This window comes from Protopterus annectens, chromosome 12.part0 (assembly GCF_019279795.1).
Source record: "Protopterus annectens isolate FY-2018-M chromosome 12.part0, PAN1.0, whole genome shotgun sequence".
NCBI lineage: Eukaryota > Metazoa > Chordata > Ceratodontiformes > Protopteridae > Protopterus > Protopterus annectens.
This window is the reverse complement of record NC_056746.1, coordinates 263,570,181-263,596,408: the sequence shown is the minus strand read 5'-3', so window position 1 is coordinate 263,596,408 and position 26,228 is coordinate 263,570,181. Positions and strand designations below refer to the sequence as shown.

General features: G+C 40.3%; 1 protein-coding gene across 1 annotated transcript in view; it reads left to right on the top strand.

Annotated features, from left to right (window-relative positions):
* Nucleotides 1-26,228, top strand: part of LOC122816494 (glucagon receptor-like) — a 2,063,211-nt gene that overhangs the window by 1,436,255 nt on the left and 600,728 nt on the right. The window contains exon 6 of the mRNA XM_044089325.1: nucleotides 23,623-23,730. Within this exon, the coding sequence (XP_043945260.1) occupies nucleotides 23,623-23,730 (108 nt within the window). The remainder of the gene's footprint in view (nucleotides 1-23,622; nucleotides 23,731-26,228) is intronic.

Here is a 26,228-nt window from a genome sequence, read left to right as displayed (position 1 = left end):
TAGTTTAACGAGGTTTGTGGACATGGCTTTTCTACGTGATTTTAAGTCTGACAGTGTCATGTGGATGTCATAACTCTCAGCTGTAGGGCTATCCACAGAATGGCCAGATTTTGAACTCTCATGTTTGGTGTGTTCCTCAGACATATTTTGTCTTTGAAAAATCAGTAACATGCTATGGGGATTGCTTTCAGTAAATGGTATCATCCATTTGTGTTTCTGACTTCATATCCCTCAGAAAAGATATGTTACAACAAACCCTGTCAAACTAGCAACTGTCTCAGTTTATAACAGCAATATTTCACATATGCCCCTGTTTTGGGGCCTCTTTCCCCCAAGTATGTCAGGGTTTGTCCAGATGTCATGCAGTAAGTGATAGGTAGGGTATATCATTATTTAGTACCTTCATTGCTGATACCATCCAGGTGATGTATCAGACTGCCAGACATGTTATGTGTAAAAGGCCTCATATATGAGGACAAAGCCTGGACATTCTATGGGACTCTGAACAGTTGAGAGGTCTTTGTATTTCTGGCAATTATTGATAGACTGTCAGGATTGTGTAGCAGTGTAGTGTGTTAATATTATTTGGCCTGTGTAGGGTGGGGAGTAGCTGTATGTGTTATGGCTTCTTTTCTATCTGCCTGTGCATGCTGCTTCAGTTTCTGGTGATCTGTCAGCTGTATATATTTGTAGGGGTAGACTGAGACATGTCCCATACCATGGTCAGGCATCATACTACACTGTGAATTGGGCCAGTATGTGTAGGCATAGTGTGCGAGTGGCAAACATGTTAAGATGTTTTTGTTCACACAGTCTTTATACTGTACTGCTCCTTTGGCTTACCAGTATGTCACTGTGACTGTGGTGGAATTGGTTGTGGGTATGCAATTTCACACTGATGTCTGTTTTTCAGTGTTGTTACATTCCTGTAGTGCCTGATATATTTGCCAATACATGTGTAATTCCCCATAGCAGATTTGGGTTAGTGTTGTGTCATTCTGACTGTAGTTTGGACAGTGCTTGGTGACATGCTTAGCAGCTGAGTGTAGTTTCCCTAATGTGATGTTGTCCAGATATTTGTAGGATGTACCGTTGCCTGCCCCCCATAACTGTTGTGTATTTCTGACACATCAGTGGGATGATGTCAGGATTTCAGTCACTAACTAGTGAGAAATAACTGAGTGCTGGATTTGTGCTATTTCAGTCAATAGAAGTTAGGACAGACATGAGGGTGTTACTGCAGCAACTGTGTCAGCTTATCTACTACAGTATTTCAAATATGTCCCTATTTTCATGACTTTCTCCCCCCACTTTGTCAGGCTTGGCCAGATTCGTTGCACTATGGGGTTTTGAGCCTACCTGTTGACTGGCCAGATTGTTGCAGAATGTCCAGCTTTATTGCTCAGATTTCTGGTCTGTTCCACATATTCATTATTTTTATATCCCTGGAAAATCACTGGGATGATCTGAGGATTTCTGACAGTAGATGACATACATTTCAGTTTCAAAACTCACATCCTTCAGAACATGTATGCTGAAACAAATCCTGTCACTCTGGCAACATTCTACATTTATAAGAGCAATATTTAAAATATATGTCCCTAGATTTGGCCCATTGTCCCCCCATCTGAACAGCCTTTGGCCAAATTTCTTGTACTAAGAGGGTATGGTTCTGAGGTATGACTCCACTACATGTTATGAGCATATATATATATATATATATTTGCATATATATATATATATATATATATATATATATATATGTGTGTGTGTGTGTGTGTGTGTGTGTGTGTGTGTGTGTGTGTGTGTATTTATTTATTATTACCGGGGAAGTCCACTGGGCCCAAAAGTGCCCGTTTTCGGTGAAGGCCCAGGGAGAAAAGCTCCATAAACAATACAGTAAAGAATACATAAGTATAAAAGGTACAGTATATAATACATATACCATAAACAATACAGTAAGGAATACATAAGTATAGAAGGTACATTATATAATACAGTTTACAGATAAGAGCATTCAAAGCGAGCATGATCAACTAACTTCACAGTGAAAGATCTAAGGGTTATAATGTACAGATTATTATTTGAACTTACATTTTTACATTAGAAGTGTGGATACAATTTACAAACAGTTATTCAAAGTACGTAAGGTAAACACATTACATGCACTCAATAAAAATAAGTTGCTATTTACAATATTTACAAATTTAAAATCATCTGAGAGTTGCTAAAGCAGTTAGAGCTTGAATCCATTCTAGGAAATAGCAGTGGGAGTTAGAGAGAGGTTAGGATAGGTTAGTTATTTTTTATATATATATATATATATATATATATATATGTATACATATTTATATGTATATATTTTGGATTCACTTTAGAAGCTCGAAATACTGAAATATCGAAATTCATTATTTCGAGCCCATAAAGTGGAATCCTGAAAAGAACGAAAACTCAGAAGCACGAAATTCAAAATCTCGCATACCGAAGATTTTTAATTAGCACTTCTACAATACACAAACACACTCCTTCCTCACCACACAGAAACATAAGCTCTGTCCTACATAAAGCAGGGGGGCAAGCCCTCCTGCACCCCCCACACCACCCCTACTTAAATATTCTAACTCCGAGGTTGCACTACATACAAAAACACACAAAGCACCTCCACACAAGCTACATTCTCCTCGCACACACACATCACAGCAACAAAACACACTAATGCACACCACAACCCCTACCCAAAACCCTTAACACATAAACACTTACCTGAATCCATAACCACAGCGAAACACCAGAAGCGCTAATTCAAAATCTCCGGTACGCGAGATTTTGAATTTCGTGCTTCTGAGTTTTTGAGGGATTTATCCCCCATTATTTGTGCATTTGCACACATTTTCTGCTTTAGCAGGTTGTGGAGGTGTCGTACGGCACTTTGGTAATGCAGGGGGTGTGTCACAAAACCTGTCACACACACCCTCCATTGCTTTCTTGATGCCATGTTTATTTCAGTGTCTGCAGACACTGAAATGATCATTTATTTCATTTCACTGTGGCCTATTTATTTATTATAAATTATATTTCCTTATTTATATATTTGAATTATTATTCATTTATTTCATTTCACTATGTGACCTTGAGCAAGTTACTTCACCAGACAGTGTTTGGGAGAAACTGGGAATTTGAAATAAGCACTTCAATGGTCCTGTCAGCTGCAAGCCTACTAACTGCCTATGAGCTTATTTGCATTTTCATGTAATGCAACAGTGTATGAGTAAATTCAAGTTCATTGTATGCTTCCCATTTGTAGGTCACTGGATGCTGAACTAATTCCTACTGACAAGACACTTAAACAGCTCCAGAAAATATTGGCTGCATCTGACATGAGAGCTCTGTTTTGCTGTTTATCCACCACACTGCTGGCCTTAGTGATATGATGAACAGAAAGAGCCTTAATGCAAAACAACTACATTAGATATATATCTGGAAGAGAATGGATGAATGAGTTCACCTAGGGTTTTCTTTTTTACTTGTTGCAGTTACCATGTGAATAACCCATGGTCTCTGTTCTAGTAAGAAAAAGGATGCTACCTACTGGAATCATCAAGCAGCACAGGTACATGGTATCTCCACATTAAAAAACAAATGTCATTTTCACTACCCATTCCCAGATCTCAACTCTTGGTGGTGGTGGTAGTGCTGGGAATCAATACCTTTCTTTTGCTAAATATATTTGCTTAAAAATGTTAAAACCTTCAAAGAAGAAAAAAAATCATAGAATACACCATTACAGTGTATTTTGTTCTATTCCAATATCGCAAAAATGCAATATATACATGCAGACATCTCTGTCTTGTAAAACTTATTACCATAATTCAGCCATCTCAGAGTATTCCAATTCTCTATCATAATCCTTTTTTCCTACCCCCATTTTCTGCTGTACCAACCTGAATTAAAGTGCACATCATAATCCCCCAAAACTCATCTGGTACATCAACAGGCTGCACATACACTTTTGATAAAGATGTTACCTTTGTCCCCATGGCAGTTGCTTGGACCCATATTTTAGTATTGGTAGTGGTGTACATCAGTGAAGGAGAACACAGCACTCCTGAGGTGTAGTCCTTCAGATGAAACATTAAACCAAGCTGCCATCTGCCTGAACTGATTGTTTAGGTGCATCGTAAAGATCCCTTTGCACTTACCAAAACAGCATTTTTCTTTTTACTTAAAACCAATTTAAAGTCATCATTTCAAACTTTGTTCATACAATAACTTCATCAAAGCTAACAATATAGCACCACCCCTGTTGTTTACAATATGATTTTGTACTAATCCCCATCCAAGACCCTTTCCAAATAGCTTCTTATTCCATAAATTATTTATTGTTACACTTCTTCATTTACAATACATACTCACATTTAACATCCATATTTTCTGAAATAATTTAAAGTCACACTACCCATGATTTCCCTGTCATCCCTACACTGTAAATACCTTACGCTATATTCTGTTTGGTTAATTGTAATTATCAGTGAAATACAGAGTTGCCTTTCTAGCAGTTCCTACAAGCCCCTCATATAAAGATGTTGCATAGGTAATTGAAAACTTGGAAGGTGTTGCCAACCCAGTGGATGATCTGATAGTGGGGAGGCAGATCCAAGAGCATGAAAAGAAATCATTACAGCTGCTAAATACATTAGAGAACATCATTTAAACAAGAGGAAATGTACAATAAAAGAGACAAGGCTGAAATATGTCAGTGATGCAGATTACATCCTTCAGTGTCTTTGGAAGATGCTCCCTCGCCACAATTCCCACACCATAGACTAGCCTCACCTGAGTAGTAGAGTCCAAGATTCATTGCTGTGCTGCTCTTTCGCTTTGTGTCTTGGATACACAGAACAGCCAGTGTCTTCCTTACCATCATTTCATCTACTTCCAAGTGGCATCTCATCATTGAACCTATACTCAATGTTCAAGTTCATTTTGGGTATGTTGATGGTTTCATACCCAGCTTTCACTCAATAAAGCTATCTCAGTAACCCAGTCTGGGCAACTGGACAGTAGCTTACTGACCCAAGATGGCTGGATTTTTATGACAGGCACATAATGACTAATAGGAACACAAAGACCCTTCCAACCATTAGCATGGGTCCCCAGCAGAGTTTGGTCACCTCAAACCACTGAGCTCCAGCAAATGTCAATGTCCCTTCTGATGACAGTAGTCAATGTGACCACATCGCCTTCAGCCAAATTTCTGAAACAACTGAGTGGCTAGCCCTGTGGTGATACATAATTTGTGACAAGGTTCTACTATCTAAAAGATATGTATCACAGCTGCTGCATAAAGTTATTTGGTCCACACAACTCTTCCCCTGGTATGCACCATGTAGAGTCAATGTTACTGCTGATCCTGACTCTTTTCATTTTTGGGTGCAACCTGTTTGTCCACCTCTCAAATTCAACAGTAAAGGTTTGATTTGAATCTGGTAGTTTCAATCCTTGAGGTGGAAACTGTGATGCCCACCACTGCTACCAATGTGTGATGCCACCAATATGTGCTGTCTTCACAATGGACCAGTAATCAAGGAGCTTGAATCCTCACCACTGACACTGGAGAGGGACATGCACTTGGAATACAAATGGATACACTCAGTATTTCCAGAGGCAGACCTCTCTGCATCAAATACAATTTCCCTTAAGAGCACACAGGGATCACACTCAACCCAGGGTCTGGATGTCTCTAAATCTGTCTCCCTCCAGGTCTCCAGTTAGACTCCCCACTGGTACAGCTGTAGGGTTAAGTGCTCAGCTGAGTGTCCAAGCCAAGTCCTCCAGCACCCTAACTGTAAACCTAGTGCTTTGTGTCACTGCCACAAGTAGAGGACACACACACACACACACACACACACACACACACACACACACACACACACACACACACACACACACACACACACACACACATACACACCTGGGAAAGGCTGACACAGTTTACTAGCTATGCCCCCTTCTGCCCAGACTTCTTCTTATTCTTCTTCTTTCGGCTGCTCCCGTTAGGGGTCACCACAGCGGATCAACTGATTCCATTTCTTCCTGTCCTCTGCATCTTGCTCTGTCACACCAACCACCAGCATGTCCTCTCTCACCACATCCAGAAACCTTATCTTAGGCCTTCCTCTTTTCCTGTTACCTGGCAGCTTCTTCCTTAGCATCTTTTTCCCAATATACCCTGCATCCCTTCTCAGCACATGTCCACACCAATGTAATTTTGCCTCTCTGGTTTTGTCTCCAAACCTTCCAACCTGGGCTGACCCTCTAATATACTTATTCCTAATCCTGTCCATCCTCGTCACACCCAGTGCAAATCTTAACATCTTCAACTCTGTCACGTCAAGCTCAGACTATAAGGTAGTTATCACTCCCACAAGACACTCCCCAGTCAGCTACTGTAAGTCCCTTAACAACTGGTGTCCAATTATACTGTGTTATATTAATATTAATACAAATGGTAGCAGTTCACCAAGATGGCTAGGACTTCTGGAGTGGCCCACATAGTGTCACCAAATAAATATAAGCACTCTCAAAGGTTAAATACAATCTACAAGGACAGGCCACAATAAAAGTTTAAACATATTTAAGAATAAATAATAAAAGAGCATGAAAATACTGAATATATATTCACAGTGAACCACAGAGTTCAGATCATAGGACATGTTGAAAAGAACATTGACGGACAGGATCAGACAAATAAAGAAAAACAATATCTAAACTAATTGTCACTATATTCCTGACTGAATCTAAAAAAATACTGTTCCCTAGTTAAGTTACTTACTACTGCAAGACAAGATGTGAGTCAGGGGCTTTCTAGTCAGGCTTCCCAAACAGAATACTCAATACTCTGAGATTTGTTTTTTAATATCTAAAATATAATTTCCAAGAGGGCTGGCAGAATGACCTCATCTGATTACCTGACTCTAGGTTCTCACAGTATTCTCCTTTAAAGCTGAGACAGGAATTTAGCACAGACAGCCACAGTACACATCCAAATGTCAATGGCATTGATGGTTTAACAGCTCATTTACATTTCCCTTATTTTTCTTAAAGTTAACCTTTGCTGTCCCAGTGTCCTCTATTAAAACGTATACATTTAATTCAGTTGCAATAATACATATACATGTCTTTTCATTTCAGCAGGGTGCACTGTTGATAAATTTTAACACAAACCTCATGAATATGTTTTCAGTGCAACCATCTGTACAAAGCAGTTTAATATACAAATGACATATGGTTCTAATTCATTTGTAACACAAGCATCTTCTATAAATCAGTTTGATATTCAAAGGACATATCATTCTTTACAAAACTCCAGCTGGCTATGCTTGCACTTGCCCATATCATTACATCCCCCCCTCAAAGACTCAAGCTAGTTTTTCAAGTGACCTTTGAGAAACATGGCTTGGGAAACATAAGCCTATCTGGGAATATGTCAGCCCATTTGCTGTCTTGAGAACCCATCCGCATTGGTATTGTTGACCCCACTGTGGTGTTGTACTGTCATGCCATATGCCTGCAATCATAAACACCACCTTAATAACTTGGCATTCTGCTGGCTGGCTCTATGTAGCCATGTTAAGGGATTGTGGTCTATAACTACAGTGAACTTTCTTCCTTACAGATAAGGCTGAAGTTTCTGCAGTCCTCTTACTATAGCTAGACATTCCTTTCCTACAGCTGCATAACATTCCTCCCTGGGTTGGAGTCTACAGCTGAGATATAACACTGGGTGTTCTTCTCCTTCTGAGGAAACCTGGCTAAGTACAGCCTCCACCCCATGATTTGAAACATCCACCTGCACAGCAATTTTTTTGCCTAGTCTGGACTGGCTAACACAGAAGGCCCTCCCAAAGTTCTTTAAGCTTCCAGAATGCCTGCTCCCATGCTGGGGTCCACACTACCTTACCTGACCTGTTTTTCCTTGTCAGGTCTAAGAGAGGAGTAGCCATTGTACTATAATTGGGGTCAAGCTTTCTATAATAGCCTGCTATCCCTAAGAATGCTCTCACCTGCTTTTTGGTAACAGGGGCAGGCCATGCCTGAATGGCTTCCACTTTGGCAGGTTCTGGCCTGATCTTTTCTGTGCCCCACTCTTTGTCCCAGGTAGGAGATCTCTGCCATACCCACCTGACACTTACTGGGCTTAATGGTCAAGCCTACCCTCTGCTCTGCCCAGCACCTCCCTGATATGCTGAGGGTGCTCTTGCCAGGAATGGCTGTAAGATGGTAATATCATCCAGGTAAGCAAGGGAATAATCTCCTGCTCCTGCTAGGATACGATCTACCAGCCTCTGGAAAGTCACTGGGGCATTTTTCATACCAAAGGGCATCTTCATGAACTCATACAAGCTGAAAGGATTCACAAAGACTGACCTCTCTCTAGCGCTGGGAGTTGAGGGCACCTGCCGCTAGCCTTTGGTAAGATCAATACTGGTCAGATGCTTAACCCTACCCATCTGCTCTAGGGCTTCAAATGTCCTAGGCATGGGGTAAGTATCTGACTCTGTGAGACTATTTAGTTTCTGGTAGTCTACACAGAACCTAGTGCTGCCATCCTTCTATTGTACCAGCACCACTGGGGAGGCCCAGGGACTGCTGGACTCCAGCATTACCCCCAGTTCCAACATCTCCTGTGTCTCCTCCCTCAGAGTCTGTCTGACTCACTCAGGCACCCTATTAGGGGCCTGCTTAATAGCCCTTTGGGGTCCTGTATCCACATGGTGCTGCGCCAGGTGGGTGCACCCTGGTTTCCCAGTGAACATGCCCCTAACCATGCCTCTCAACTATACAGATTTTTCACAGAATGTCCAGATTTTTGCCTCATATTTTTATCTGTTTTCATAGAATTGTGGTTTTCTCACAAATTAGTGGCAAATCATTAAAGACTGGAGTTAGAAAATAATGACAGACATTTAAGTTTCAGACTTCAAACCCTTCAGAAAATGCATACTAATGCAAAACATGTTATTCTGTCAACTTTCTAAGTTTGTAACATCAATATTTAAAAATTGTTCCTATTTTTGGGCCTCTGTCCCACTTTTATTTATGGCTTTGTCCAGATTTCTTGCTCTAAGAGGTTAAGAGGTATGCCCCAGACTTCTGTAACACTGCTGGGATTTCTTGCACCTGGGTAGGAGATAGCCACTGGGATATTGCTACCCCTTCCACTGAGGTGTCAGCCCAAGCTTCACTGAGGAGATCAGTCACCAGATCCCCCTCAGACTCCTTCTGCCATCCACTGCAAATACTCAACACAAGGGCCTCTCTATCACGGTAAGGCTTCATCATGTTAACATGGTACAGTTTGTGCCCCGGCCTCCTGCCTAGCAGTTCTACCATGTAGTTAACATCACTGATATTCCTCACCACTTTGGATGGTCCCTCCCAAGCTGCCTGAAGTTTATTGTTTCTGACATGAATGAGAACCATCCCCTGCTGACCCTTAGCATACTCTCTGGCTCCAGCATCCAGCATTCCTGTCATATCAGAAGTTTTTCTGCAGTTGGGCTCCTGCAAGATTCTCCTTGGCCAAGCCCAGGAGCTCCCTAAGCCTTGTCTTGAGGTTTAGGACATACTGTATGCCCATATCATCACAGAAACATCCAGTATGCTTTTGGAAAGTGGAAGGAATGCCACACAGATATGGGAAAAACATGCAAAGAACAAAGGATCATACCCTGGACCTTATGTGTGTTAGGTAAAGATTTTAACTGTTACACCACTATGCTTTCATGTTGATACTGAGTGTTGAATTTATCTTCCCAGTTGACCATGACAGGGAATATTTTTTAAACAAGAAACATCATTATTAAATTATTATGTATGACATAGGCAATCTTACATTTATATACATTTATATATAAATGAAAATAAACCTTACCGACACAATCTTAGTTGCAACACAACTGCAGCTGCAAACATTATACATAAGTTATAATATATCCAGTCATTGTCAATCAGCCATTACATAGCTCATTCAATTCCTATCTCCTTTTAAACCTCATTCCTTTTCTGTATGTAGTAATTCCACACTTCTAATTTTTTCCCTATGTAATTTGCTCCTACCCATTTCTAAAGATCCCAATTCCAGTTGTTTTATCTCTGTTACTATCTTTGCTACTTCTAGTGAAGTTGGTTTAGACTTTGATTTCCATTTTCTAGTAATTGCTTTTTTGGCAGCCACCAGAATTAGACTCACCAAGGCCTTACTATGTCTAGCCAATTCCGGTTCTATATCATAGCTTAAAAAAAAATTTCCTTAGTTACACCAATTTCCTCAACCAGCATCTCTGACTGAGCAGTCTACCAGGAATCTATAAAGTCTGTCAGCTCATTATACTCCCAGAAAATGTTCCCAGTTACCTCTTTCTTCCCCATCACACTTCGTGGAGGAAAAATTCTTTGGAGTCCCCTTGGGGTATAAAAATACCTATGTAAACTCTTCCAAGTAAAGATCCTAAATCTTCCAGAGTTTGTTGCATATTTGGGAGACATACATATACCCCTTTGTTTCTTTGGGAATTGCTTATCCAGTCTCTCTTCCCAGTGCTTTTTAACCTCCTCTGGTTGATTCTTATAGTTATCATGCAACATTTCTTAATGACAACTTCTGTTCTAGATTCTACTAAAAACTCTACCAGTGCTGATCTTTTGTTTAGGACCCCCTATTTCTTTCTCTTTTCTTATACTCTGCTATCAATCCTTGATAGGGAAGGCAATCTCTAACCTGTAGTCGAAATAAGTTCTTGGCATCTTCCCATTCTATTACCTTTCCCTCTCTGGTTATTTGCTCCCAATACCTTGGTTCCTTTGCCAGTTTTCTCCAATAAATTCCAGCCCCCTATTGTCTATTGTCTATATCCCTAATAGCAGTCATCCCTATCAGCAGAATCTCCTTTCTCCATTACCGTGTTGGCTTAGTTCTTAGAAAAAATATTGAGAATAATGTGGCAACCTATCTTCATGTGGTAAATAAAAGCTGCTATGATGAACCTGATGAAGCTGTTACACAGAAGAATTAACAGTTTGTGTCAGCTGTTCATTCTATAGTCATATAGTCATATAGTCATATGAGCAAAATAAGACAAATGATCTACAATCAAGTAACATTTACTTTTAAGATTTTAAAATTAATGACAATGCACTGGAGAAAGATATGCAGTTTCAGTAATTAACCAGCACCTACAGTCAGTACCATTACACAACCGTTTTTCTACCTTCTTTGCAGGTATTCTCGTTGCCTCTGTTTTCTTTTTCTTTAAATTTATCAGCTGTATATAAATTAATATACTCACCCTAGAATGTTTTCCTGGAAGGTTTAAAGAAAAAATGTTAATAAGTAATCCTAAGCTGTCTGTCTTTAATGAAATCTATTAATAAAGGAAGCATTCATTGATTTCATTAAAACCATTAAAAGTAACTTTTATTAAGTGATGAGATGGAGGAATAAAATGTCATGTGGAGATTTCAAAAAAATAAAAAATGTACTGCAACAATGTAGTTGCACTCGAGTTTGGATTTTCTTCATGTATTGTAACGCTGTACTTTTAACGGATATTCTAATGAAGCAATGATACTGCATTTCCCACAAGAAAACGTTACTGTTACCTTGTACAAAAACATGCAAGAGAAAGGCAAGTTTTCATTCTGGAATAAAGCAAATCACTCAATTTGTGAAGATTATCAGGTGAGTTTCTAAAATTTCAGGTAGTTGCTTCTTAATTGCCAGTCCCTAGCACCAAGTATTAATATATTTTGGCTTTTTAAAGTAAGTATCTTTATCAGATACTTAGATTTCTCTGAAGCAGCGGTTTTGCTGGTTGCTGTAAATGAAACTGAAGAAACTGCTGGCATATAGGGAAAACTACCATGCAAGTGTAATTTGCAGTTTAATCTGAATTAGTAATGAGAGCTTTTGATTAGCACTGTTGGAAACAATAGAATGTTACAAGGGTCATCCCTCAGGGTCTGTAGATAATCATGACTAACTGTGGTCATTAATGCAAAATGGATAACTAGGCTTTGTGAATTCAAAAATGAATACATGAAATTCATCTTGAGTATCTTCTAACAACTATGTAGCTACTGCTTCATTTTATTGCTTCAGTGTATCTCCTTCCAATCCAATTAATGATGCGCTTGCTTGTTTGCATTTGTTAATGCCTTCCCTGATTAAAAAAGTCTGTTATATGTATTTTAAAGAGAAATATCAGCCATTTAACAAGCTAACATTTTTCAAATTCAATTTTCTTATCTTCTTGCTTTTTCCCAGTTAGGGGTCATCACAGAGGATCACCTGTCTGCTCATGATTGGCAGTGGAGTTTTTTATGGTGCCAAGTTGCCAACCCAGCACCCAACCTTCCACAGAAGGCACACACACACACATGCACTCATGCCTAGGGCCAATTTAGAGTGTCCAATCCACCTACAGCATGTCTTTGGGATGTGGGAGGAAACCCAAGCGACCACAGGGAGGACATGCAGACTCCACATAGAAGGCACCCCAGCCAAGGATCAAACCAATGAACCTCTTGCTTTGAGGCAGCAACATTAACCACTGCACCACGTGACCGCCCAATTTTCTTATCTGTTTAAGCATTTTAAATTATTTTTCAAATGATATCCATTTGGTTGTAACAGACTTATGAAAGTGAATGCTAGCCTTCCTTATCTGTCTCTTTATCCTTATACAAGATCAGTGTCATTTCTCACAGTATAAAAGAAAAGTGTATACTTCACAAAAACAGTAAATGACATGTAGATAAAGCTTCCTTTAGTATAATGTTGTTATTGCCCATCTCTATCACTCTCTCTCTCTTCTCCCCCCAACTACCACCAGGGTATATTTGGGTAAATGAATAAGGGTTTCTGATTAGCGTTCATAGTGAAACATTTGATGACTGTAACGTCATCAACACATTTTGAAATATGGACTACAAATTCCGTATACTCATCAAGGTCAATATGGTGGTTCTTTACAGCTGCATTTCTAAACACTGACCAGTTCATACATTCTAAGCAGCCCTGTAGTGCCATGACTGCTCCCTCAGGCCATATCCTTATTTGTTTGGTTGTAGGTTTGACCCTTTTCAGTAGTGGTGTGTATGCAGGAAGCAACATGATGGCCAGATGGTCTGAGATGCCCAGATGTGGATAAGGTCCTGCTTTGTAGGCCAGTTTTACATATGTGTACACCTTATCCTGAGTGTTCACCCCTCTTATTGCAAAGTTTACATGGGAAAACTCAGGGTTCTTATTCTGGAGGTTATTTATTGACAGATACAGAATGCACAGGACATTGTGTTTATGACCTCTATTCTTTTTGTAAGGAACCTTTGCAGACATCCCAGTTGCTGCATGTGTCTGGTCAGGTACATACCTAAGGGGTCATTATACTCAATGATGGGTCTGATGAGAGTTGTTATACTCAATGATGGGTCTGATGAGAGTCATTATACTCATTGATGGGTCTGATGAGAGTCATTATACTCAATGATGGGTGAGAGTCATTATACTCAATGATGGGTCTGACGAGAGTCATTATACTCAATGATGGGTCTGATGAGGGCAGAGTGTCATGCTACAATGACTTCCCTGAACTTAGATGTCATGCACTTACTTATAAGTTGAGCAACAGAGAAGGATTTCCTTACTACCTTGGATACATGTTGGTCAAACACTAGTTTATTGTCTACATGTGTTCCCAGATCCCTGACTAGTGGGTCAGCTCTTAGGGGTGTTTTATTGATGACCCAGTTTCCGGGGGTGGCTGACTTCTCAAAAGGTGCTGTAATATATTTCTTAACATTGAGTTTTAAGCCATCGCTTTGGCACTAGTCATTTGTCTGTGTTAGACCCTCCTGTAAGATGTCAGTGTCTTGGAGGGATTCTATGACTGCTCTCAGTTTGCAATCATCTGTAGAGTTGGTCAGCCACAGGCCTTTGACATTAACCTTGACTTCTGAGAAGTAGATGCCAAAGAGGAACACGCCCAGCACAGAGCCTTAAGGGACTCCACTGGTGATAGGCCTCTTTGAGGAGGTGGTCTCACCAGTCCTAACTTCCTTGGTCCTATCTGTCAGTCAGCTGGTTAACCAACATGTTATATAGGGGTTTATAATTAATTCCATAAGTTTGTAACAATTCCAGAGTAAGATATTACATCACATGCCTTAGTCGGTCAAAGGAGACAGTATGTGCTGTTTTACCTCATCCATTGCTTTGATGACCTTCTCAAAGAAGTCCACCCGGGTTAGTAAGCATGACCTTCCTTTGACAAATCCATATTAGGAGGATCCAGTATCTGAAGGTCTCCTATGTCTTTGTTGATCATTTCCATGATAATTCTTTCCATGGCTTTACATATAAGACTAGTCAGACTAACGGGTCGGTAGCTTTTGGGATCCATTGGTGGTCACCCATTGTGAAGAGGGATGATTGTTGCAGCTCTCAATTTTTTAATACCATGGTGAAATAGTAACTGATAGTTCCCTGATAGGTCATGTTTTAAACTATTCAGGAAGCATCCTGGGATATTATCGGGGCACATTGAGCTGTGTTCTTAGCCTTAGTGAGCACAACCAGGACATTTTATAGTTGGAGGGGTTAAGTTTGAGGGTATTTCCTGGAAGGTGGCTGGGGGTGAGTATGGGGAGGTAAATGTGAAAGTGAATTTGCCAGCCAGCAGATTCACTATATTGTCCGGCTCAGTGAATGCATCATTAACCACCAGGTCAGCACTCTGGTGTGTGCTACCTTTGAGGTTACTGACATAGCTGAAGAAGGCCTTATAGTTGTATGGTTGTCTTTTGCCTGGGAGGCTATCTTGACCTCAAACTTTAATCTGATGAACTTAATTAGCCCTCTTAGCTGCCTGTTTATTTTGATGAGAGAGAGTTCTTATCTTTATGGGAGTTACACTTCCTGATTTCAGCAATGTGTTTCTTCCTTTTTATGCAACCTGTTTAATCTGGTGTGCCATTTGAAGTTAGTTTTGGGCTTACTTCTGGTAGTTACAGCATCCTCTATGCAGCCATTGACATGGCTGTGCAGAGTTTCTGTGAACAATTCTGTACAGGCCGCTGTGTTCTCTGGATTTGAAAGGGAAATTAATTTTGACAAACTATTCTTTAATAAAAGGTAGTTTGTCTTGGAATAGTTCCTAACTGTTACTAAGTTTACTGGGGTTACTGAGTTGATTTTGATTTTGAAGGAGACAGCGTTATGGTCAGACCTTACCAGGGAGGACATGACATGGGGGGCAGCATTCTTCCCTATTTGTGAGTATGCAATCCAGTATGTTGTAATCTGTAGTGGACATATGCACTAACTGGTTATGGGTGATTGTATTTATGAAGTCCAGTAATCTCTGTGTCTGAGATTTAGGGCCGTGTAGGATTTCCAGTCTATAGAAGGATAATTAAAATCCCCCATAAGTAAGGTGTTATGATGGATGGTGAACTCTCCAATAGGTTTAAGTATGCACTATGAGTTTAATGGGACATAGAGGGTGACCTATAACTTGTTGGGATTTTGTACAGGATTTTATCTAAGATGATCTTCATGTGGAGAAACTACAGCTCATCATCCTGTTTAACCAACCTGCAGGTGTGCTTATCAACCTAAACAATTCAAAACTGCAGCTAAACACTTTCTAAGAAGCACCTGGATCTGCAAATGCACACCCCCCCCTTAACTGTCTATCCTTACCTCCTCAGCTGTCTCTTTCCCTCGTCTCCCCATTTTTTTTCTCTTCCTCATTCTACAACTCTAATTCTTTTGAAACTGACTTGCAAATAGCTCAGACTACCTACTCTAACTTTCTACTCGAATATGTATATGTCTTTACTGTTGTTTAACTAAATATCAACAGACTAACGCTTTCAGACATTCCTTTTCGCTATGGTAGGTATTTTCTTTGTAACTGTTCTTGATAATGACTATATATCTTTCTATATTACCTTGCAACTTAACATTATAAATTGTTACTTACAAACTTATCTTTTTGAAATATTGTACTATACTTTTTTGAAATATTGTACTATACTTTGCATATGTGTTAACTGTGGAGCTTTTATCTCTATGCCATCACTGAAAAAGGGCAACAGCTCAGTCAGACTAATCGGGTCAACAAATGTAAAATAAATAAATAATAAATAAATATCAAGGCACCTCCACCTTTAACCATGTCTGTACAGCTACTAAGGCACTAAAACCTTGCATTGCCGGGTTATTCCCTGCAGCTTTAACCTTGTCTTGGTAAGTGCACAGATGTCTATATGCTTTAGGGTGAGGAGGGCTTGGAGGGAGTTTAGCTTTTTCTTTAGGCTCCCAGCTTTTTTAAGAGCAGTGAGCTAAGCTTCAACATAATTTACTCCATTTAAGTTAGTGTACAGTAGAGTTCTCCAAGGCCTGCTGGATACAGCAAAGGAGACTTGTAAGCAGGAACACACCTCATTTAAAAGTGTGTCAGTACACTTTGTGAGCTTGCAAAACAGATTAAAAATTAGTATGTTATAAAGATTAAATTATTATCTCAGTATTTGCTGTGCCTATTGCTTTTCTATGCTGAAAATAATGTCTAAAAGACATACTATTTATGTATGTATGTGTATATATATATATATATATATATATATATATAATTTAATTCTTTAATAAGACAACAGACCTCACAAGTGACAATGGACCGTAACTTTAGGTGAAGATAAGAAGCAAGGTAGATCTGACAGTAATTCAGTATTTATGCTCATACTTATTATGATACAGCTTTACAATATCTATTAAATGAAAACCAGATATTTTATAATCTTTGTTCACAAACCTTCTTGGTTAAAATTAAAGACAAGATCACCAAGCTAATACTCTGTACATTACCTTTGTGTGACTGTATATTACCTGTGTCTCAGTACTATATACCTTCGGGCTGAGAGTGAGACTGGTCAGTACTGATGTTCCCTTTACCCTGATCAACAAAAGTAATGAAATAAATAAATATCAAACAGATACCAAAAACTTTAAATTAAACATGTTATGGGCGCAACATTTAAACTTAGTATTCTGCACACATTTTTACAACTTCGTAAAATGTCACCGAGCCTTTGGTTTCATTAAGCATTGCTGACTCTCTTTCTATATAACAGTGTGCTTCTCAAACTGTATCTATTGAACCCATCAAAATGTTCTTGTCCAGTTGGAATTACTTAGCAACTTCTGAACTTTGGCTTAATCATTTCTAGATTATTCTGCAGAATGTCAGCAACAAAGTGTTAAATTAAACATTATCATATAGTTGGTCTTACTGTTCTTGTTAATGCAAGTTCTACTGTTACTTTCTACCAACTTTAGTTAAATATTTTGATTGTTCTCCAAGATCATAGCTGAAATTAAAACACCCTGTGAATGCACCAGCTCACCTACCTACATCAAAATAAAGCACTTGAACAAATTAAATACAGTATACATTGCACTTAACCAGCTATACTGAATGTAATTAAAAACTAGATGATGCCACCAATAACCCAAGGATGGGATTTCTATCTTGGATGCTAGAAAGCCAGAACATCCTAGAAAGGTAGAGGGTTTGGTAGAACACATTTAATGTGCAAAGAGAACCATCAGATTTCCTAATCTTTAAGATTAAATATGCTGTTTTTTTCTCCATGATGCCTTCTATTCGTCAGCATTCCTGACAGCCAGTCACCTCACCTGTTTCCTGTAAGATGACAGTTTAACATGGGAAGCTGTCATCCAGGCATCCATTAGTCTTTTTCCTTCATGTGCCTTAGCCCCTGATTTCCCATGGCTGATGTCAGGGTTGGCCAGCAACCAAAACCTTCCAGTCATGAGCACTACAGTGTATGCCTGACTCCAGCTACAGTGCACACTACTCATCATGCATGTGTCTGTTGTGGCCAAATTGCTGCTTATATACCTGCAGTGCATTCACCATCCACTGGGTGTCAGTACACCAGTAGACCTAGCTGTCTCCTTCACACCAGGAAGGGTGAACACAAGACAGCCTATGTCCACCACTTACTCCCATCCTCCCCAAGTGGCTCCTCTAACTCCTAAGTCATTAGCTGATCCTAGGTTAGATGGTTCCCAAGGCTTCCCTCTACATCATGAGCTTTGCGCATCCTATCTGTCCCTGGAGGAGTGGTTTCAGCCCAGAAATTAGTAGTTTATTGGCCATTTTGGGCTAATTTCTATCTCTTTCATTTCCCTGCTATAAAACCCACATTTGCAAGGTTTTTGTGCTTGTATACAGCTCAACAAGCTCCTGCCTGGTGCCCTGCAGAGTTTTACAGCAGCAGAGAGACAAAAAGAGAGAGACTTCGGAGTGATTAAGTATCATTTTTCTGCATTTTCTTGCTGCCTTTAGCTAATTCCACATAAAACGCCAATTTTTTAGAGTTTCTGTGATTTAAAAAAGCTTGTTTCAGCTACATATTGTACTTATTTTGCTGCCTGCACTTTAACAAAGTCGTTTTTGTGTTTAAATTACCTGTTTAACTTTTGTAGGCTACACACTCGTGTGATAGTCATTTCTGTGCATTTAAAGTGTTTTTTTGATTGTATCTGCTTATTTTCTGAAAAAAAACAAAAAAAAAATACTTGTTTTCCTGCCTTTCTAAGCTAGTATAGTCCAGCTTTCGGGTTAGTGCTGAATTTAGGGCTGTGTTACAAGTTTCTGTGTTTGCCCATACCTTACTTGGATAGAAGGAAGTTTCTCTGTTCACTTGTGAGAGAGGTGAGCTTTGAGCAGCCTATCTGACCCCGGAGGAGTGATTTCAGCCCAGAAATTAGTAGTTTATTGGCCATTTTGGGCTAATTTCTATCTCTTTCATTTCCCTTCTATAAAACCCGCATTAGCGCGGTTTTGCGCACTGGGCAGCGCCGGTTAGCTAGGGTATAACTATTCCCAGCTCCACAAAGTCTATTCTTCAATTTTTGCCTTGGAACTAGACAAACTTTCAACTTAAGCACTCAAACCATTCACTTCTCAGCCTGGCACTTGCTCAAAACTCATAGCAAGCACTAATAAACCTTAGCACTCAACCCCCCTATACTGTAGAGAAGGACAAGGCTCTCTATTCAACCTTACCAGCCAGTCAGTAAAACAGCTCACTGTACCTATTCAGGCATGTCCAAAGGACAGTTTCAGGTGTACTCTCCTGTCCAACTGGTGAATCTGGGCATTTTGAGGCAATGTTACCACTGCCTCGTGCACAGACAACCCTCTCCTCCTACCACCAAATATTAATACATGCAAGAGATGCAATTATACAGCCAAACTGGAGGCTAAGCTCTCTCAATCCAAGACTGGACCAGACAGTCAAGAGGAGAAGGGAATTACTTGCCTCACACCACCAGTCTCACATAGACCTATGAAACCAGCACCGGCAAAAAACACACATAAATACACAAAAACATACACGGAGGCTCTAAATAAAAATCTGCAAAAGCAACAGAGACCTCCAAAGCAGACATCCAAGCAACTTCCACCCCCAACATAAACCATGAAACACATACTTCACAAAACCAATGTTCCACATAATCACAGCCCTTAAAGCAAAATAACATACCCAACACACTAGTAATAGGTGACTCTATAGTCAAACACACTGATGTCCCACTCACTAGGCTGAACAAGGAGAAGGTTACTGTTAGCTGCCTGTCGGGTGCCAGGATCCGCCACATAACGCAAGCACTCAGGTCACTCCAGAACAAGTACAAATACGACTCTGTCATTGTCCATGTTGGTGTGAATGACCTGAGCTGTACCTCACTGGACTACATGAAAAGAGACATGGAGGAGCTCTCTGATCATGTAGCCCAGGATGGTATGACCCTGACCTTGAGTAGCAACCTGCCCTCACCAAGAATGATACCATGGTATAAAGAAAAAGTTATCAATTTCAACAATTGGCTAAGCTTCTGGTGTCATTCAAAGGGGATCCAGTGTCTGTCAGCCTGGGATGACATGCTCGACAAGCCACGCTGCTTTGCTAGATATGGCTTGCACCTGTCACCCTTAGGCTTTCGAATACTGGCCAAGGCTCTTGCCACCCCCATAGTGCCTTTTTTAGGCAAGGCTCAAAAGACAAACCCACCTCCATAAATAGCACAAGTAGCAAACAACTGAGGGTAATGCTACTCAATGCCAGAAGTCTAAACCTCAAAATGCACGCACTCAAGGCACTCCTCAGTATGGAGAAAACTGATATAGGTGCAGTAACAGAAACCTGGTTTAAGCCTCCAGAGAGTACCCCAGCACTACCAGGCTACAACTCATACCATACATTTCGGCCACGAAACCCAGACCGAAATACAAAAGGCGGGGGTGTATCCATATTTATCAAGGATACCCACACCTCCAGGTTAGTAGCACAGCACAGTGCTTCAGAGATCATCGACTTGCAACTAACAACGGGCAGAACTGCAATTGAAATTGTAGCTTGCTACAGATCACCCACCATGTCCCAGGAACCCCATTCTGCATTTCTGGAAACACTGGGAAACATAAAGGTCCTACCAAACACCCTGATATTGGGTGATTTCAATTACTCAAACATTAACTGGGAGAACTACTCAAATACTAACTCCCTTGCCCAACATTTCCTAGAATTTATAAACGCAAACGCCCTGGATCAACTGGTCAACACCCCCACCAGAGGTGACAACATATTGGAACTGGTCATCACCAACATGGGCGACCAGTGTTCCACATTATAGGTCAACCCCTCAGTGGTAAGATGTGACCATAAACTAATCACTCTGGATATCCACATTCCGCCCCCAGCCCTGGTCAAAGAAACTACCATGAAAAACATTTCAAAAGCAAACTTCACTTTACTTAAGACCAAGGTAGAAAGTTTCAAATCCACCATGCTAAAGGATAATGCTGCCCAAGCTGCAAAATCCTTTACTAATGCACTCTACAGGCAAATACAAGAATGCATGGATCATGCTATCCCAAGCAAAACCAAGATTCACTCCTCCAAAAAAAGGAAACCAGTCTGGGGGACCCCTGCCATAAACAAGCTATACAATAGAAGGAGGAAACTAGTACAGAAAAGTGTAAAATCCCAAGAGGGGAAGAAATCCCTGATCAGTATCAGCAAGAAACTACAATCCCTCATAAAATCATCCAAAGCTAGTTTCAAAAGAAAAATTGCTAAGGACTCCAAAGATAACCACAAGGCATTCTTTAGCTATGTCAAGAATCTAAGTGGCAATTCTCAGATCTGCTCGGAGTTAGTGCAGAATGGCACAAAATACACTGAACCGACTGATATCGCCAACATCCTGGCAGACAGGTTCAGTGCAAACTTCACCCCCAAAAGGGCCCATAACCATACCAGAAGAATGTAGTGCCCCTGAAATCACAGACACTCAGGTTAAAACAGCCCTCTGCAAAGCCAAAAACACAGCATCAATGAGACCGGATGGTGTCCCAGGCTGCGTCCTACATGAGCTCAAAGATGAACTAACCCCTCACCTAAAAACACTGTTCAAACTCAGCCTCTCCACAGGCTACATGCCCATAGAGTGGTGCACAGCAATGGTTATTCCGCTCCACAAAGGTGGAGCTACAACAGACTCCAGGAACTATCGCTCTATAAGTCTGACTAGCTTGGTCTGCAAGGCTATGGAGCACAACATCATGGATCTCATTAACAGAGACATTGGGAACCTCCAAACACTGGACCCTACCCAGCTCAGCTTTGTTAAGGGCAGATCATGCCTCCTAAACCTGGTGGACTTCTTTGAGACAGTTACCAAGGCTATAGATGAGGGAAAGATGGCCCACACAGCCTACCTAGACCTCGCAAAGGCCTTCAACACCATTCCCCAGACTGGTATTATAGACAAGCTCACCAGCCTGAACATAAACCCCTACGTCACGAGATGGGTTGCCAACTGGCTCACGGACAGAACCCACATGGTAAGAGTTGCTGGAGCAAGGTCTGACTCTAAACCGGTTACAAGTGGTGTTCCCCAGGGCTCAGTCCTAGGACCCCTCCTGTTCGGCATATACTTCTCAGAGGTACAAGCAAGCACAGGAGGACTATGGCTGACCAAGTTTGCAGATGACTGCAAACTAGGGGCTATAATTGACTCTCTGGCTGACACAGACATCCTCCAAAAGGGTCTCACTGAGACAGATACCTGGTGTCAAAACCACGGCCTCAAGCTAAATGGCAAAAAGTGCATAGTCATCCCCTTTGGAAAAAACAAAGTACCCACAAATTACCACATAGGTGGTAGCCCCCTAAATACAGAAGACGAAATAAGGGATCTGGGGACCGAAGTAGATAGTAATCTCTCCTTTGATAATCACATTGCCAAAGTGGTTAGAAAATCTTTCTATGTGGCCCACCTACTCACAAAAGGGTTTGCATCCAGATCAAAAGAGGTTATTGTGCCCCTCTATGCATCACTCATCAGACCCATCATAGAGTACAAAACCCCATTTGGGATGTACCTTACAAGACACCTGCAACAGCTGGAAAGACCACAGAAGTACCTCACCAAGAGAATCACTGGCCTCAAACAGATGCCCTATGCAGCTCGACTGAAGAAACTCCAGCTGTACTCGGTTGCATACCGCCTACTCAGAGGTGATCTCTGCCTGACATACAAGGCTATGTCCAACCCAGAATTGATGGACATGCTCCACCTAAAAAATACATATCCCCTTGAGCCACACGCTCTAGGGATCTAAACCTTACCACAACAATAAATAGGACGTGCTGGAGGGATAGATTCCTGTCCCAGAGACTTCCCATGCTCTGGAACAAGATTCCAATCTACATTATGCAGAGCTCCTCACTAACACTCTTCAAGAGAAACCTTGACGAGTGGATGGGAAACAGGAAGTTTACCCCGGGGATCACTTCAGTGGCTCTGCTGGACAGAGGCACAGGAAACTAATCTAAGGGGGTGGCGAAAGCCAACACATTCCAGCTAGGCTTATAAATGCCCTTGGGCAGATAGCCTAGTACCTACCTATGAACCTTTCACATTGACTTCTTTAGCTTGCTGTTTTTTTTATGTACCCAGATGATGGGAAATACACTGATATCTGACATTTGCATACAGTGAATGTAGGATAATATGTGAAATGCATCACTGGGTTGATGGATAGCTCTAAAGACATTTTATATGACAACCATATGGGGTGAATGAGTTGAGCATTATAGAATGTGAAAATGAAGTCTCTTAAAAAGTATGCATTTCCAAAAAAATGTAATATTCAGTATACTATAGCTGAACAGTTCAGCTTCTGTGAAAAGGAGAAATAATGCTCACTGAACTTAAAAGGCAGGCTATATAGGCTTATTATCTCTTCCTTTTGTCAAGCCAATGTTAATTTAAAGTGTGTAATGTTTATGAGAAGTATAATAACTACTTACTTGCACAAGCATTACAAAGGGAAAAAAAACATGTTCAAAACAGAAGGAAAATTAATATAAATTGCAGGGCTTTTTTTTTTCGGATTAGCATATGATATTACTGATTAGTTCTGAAAGTGTAAGCCTTTATTTTTCCCTGTCTTCTAGGAATATATTGCAATCGCACATTTGATATGTATGCTTGCTGGCCAGATGGAACACCTGGGACAATTGTCAACATATCTTGCCCTTCCTACCTGCCATGGCTGGAAAAAGGTAAACGGAATTCACAACTGAAGCATCTACATATGTGAATATACACACACGCACACATGCACACATACACACGTACACACACGCACGCACACACACACATACACACACACACACACACACACACACACACACACACACACACACACACACACACACACAAAACTGTGAAATGCAGTTAGGCTACAAACTGGGTATTCCTTTAATATTATTTTTCATAATTGTTTACATGCACACTGAGAATTCAAAACAAGTCAATGGAAGTGATTTAATGCAAATTCCACTCACTATAAATTAACATAATGTCCACAATATTTCTGCACAGGGGCCACAGTGTCATGTTCGTCAAAAGTACCATTTAATTATATCTAGATATGACAATGGCAAGTTATTCCAGGAATCAGTAAATACCACTTGGACTAGATCTGTTTGTGCAGCAGATTTAAACATACTTAGCCAGGTGTCAAAGCTGTGACTCCGTTAGAACTGTAATGCCAGCTAAAAGGGTAGTAAGATAAAATACTGCAGGTATGTGTCAACCTCAGTTGCTTAAAGCTGCACTCAGTTCACAAAGCAAGGCTAACAAAGACATCCTCAAGACAAGAATATAAACAAAATGCTGCAGTTAGATTGTACCATTGAAAACTGCTCCAAAAACGTAATGCATCATAATAAATGACCAGAAAATATGTGCTTGGACATACTAGTTTATTTCCATATGTGTTGTAGCAGTAATTAATTGGGATTACAATTACTGAAATAAAATATTTAAAACCAGATATGTCATTTCATTGGAAGCATGTGGGGACCTTGCTAGGTTGACAGGCAGGGCAGAATACAGCTGTCTCAAGTACAATCTTTTTTTTAACTTAAAGGAATGTTTAGTATCATGGCTTGTCAAATTCCATCACATTGTTAATTACAGCAGTGGGCGTAGACTAGAGGTGTACAAGCTCGGTGTGCGGCCAGGTGAGATATGCCATTCACATGGGAAATGTAAAGGTGAACATATGCCTTCTGCTGTGTTTCCCATGATGTTTTACTGACATTAATTACGTACTCATACCAGCTGCTCCCATGCTGAGCTAACCAGTTATTAGTACGTGTCACTCATGCTCTCTGTATCCCAGTGATTTACACCATATGTTTCTCTGCATGTTGTGTGTGTAAAAAAAGGAATAAAGCAAGCCTACTTCTTGTTCTTCCAAATGTTTCACATTGACTTCTTTAGCTTGCTGTTTTTTTTATGTACCCAGCTGATTGACATGCTCCATGGCTATGCATGTAACATCATCTAACCTCAGGGCTGTAAAGGGATGTTACTTAATGAAATGAACAGAGCTTCAGTTAACTTTATTTTAAAACTTACAGGCTAAAACAGATTCACTGTTCTGTAAGTAAACCTTTCACCTTACAGAGTATCTAAATTCCCAGTATGCGACTAGGACACGTATTTGAGAACCAGCTCACAAACAGCAACAAGTAAGTCAAAAAGTAAAAAAAATCCATAAAGCATTTGTCTGAGCGCACACTCATAAACAAAATATGTACATAATGAAACAAAACAACATAAAGAATTACATGCAGTATTTCTCAGTGGTTCACTTATTGGTTATAAGCAATCACCTATGTACTTTATAGTGATTTGGTTTCTCTTCATTTACTGGGAGGGGTTAGCATAATGGTTAAGGATTTTACCTCACAGGTAGAAGGAACAGTATTTGATTCTGACCTGTTGTTGTTAGATAGGCTTGTAATAGTTTGCAGACCGATAGTCTAGTATAGACGTGTCCAACCTATGGCCCTCAGAGCTCTTCCATGTGGCCCTCAACCTCTAACTGCAACATTGATATACGCATGCCCCAAAACACTTTTTTTTGTTTTGTGTTTTTTGCTCCCATGACCTGTAATGCTAATGTCGGTGTGCGCATGTGCCAAAGCACCCTTCTAGTTTTGTTTTTGAGCCAAAAAAGGGTCAGTGTGTTTATGCCATTATTTTGCGCCGAACAATCAGTGTGTGTGTGTATTCTCGCTGAAGAGGGACTCATGTATGGATTTGCCGCTGTTGCCTTTGAAAGGGACAGCAATTACCTGTGTTAATAGGTAAGTACGGAGTTTGCATGAAAGCAGAATTGTGTGCGTGAAAATAGAGGAAGACTGTGTGTGTGTATGTGTGTATATGTGTGCATGACAGAGAGAGACGCATGCACAAAGAGGCTAACAATGATCAGTCTACCTACTGAACACAAACAAGTTAGTTCACAAATATATCGTACATTAAAAGTACACTTTCATTAAATTGCTGCTTTCCTGACAGGGAGAGTGTTGTATTGAACATGAACTCATACCTCTTAACTGTATGGACTTTCAAAGAATGTCTGGATTTTTGCCTCATCTTCCAATTTGTGTCTTTTGCTTAGGAAATAAAAGTAGTCATCCAAGGTAATGCAGTTCCAGGGAGTAAGAATGAGACAGCAGCCTAGGGTTAATGGGTCAGTAGT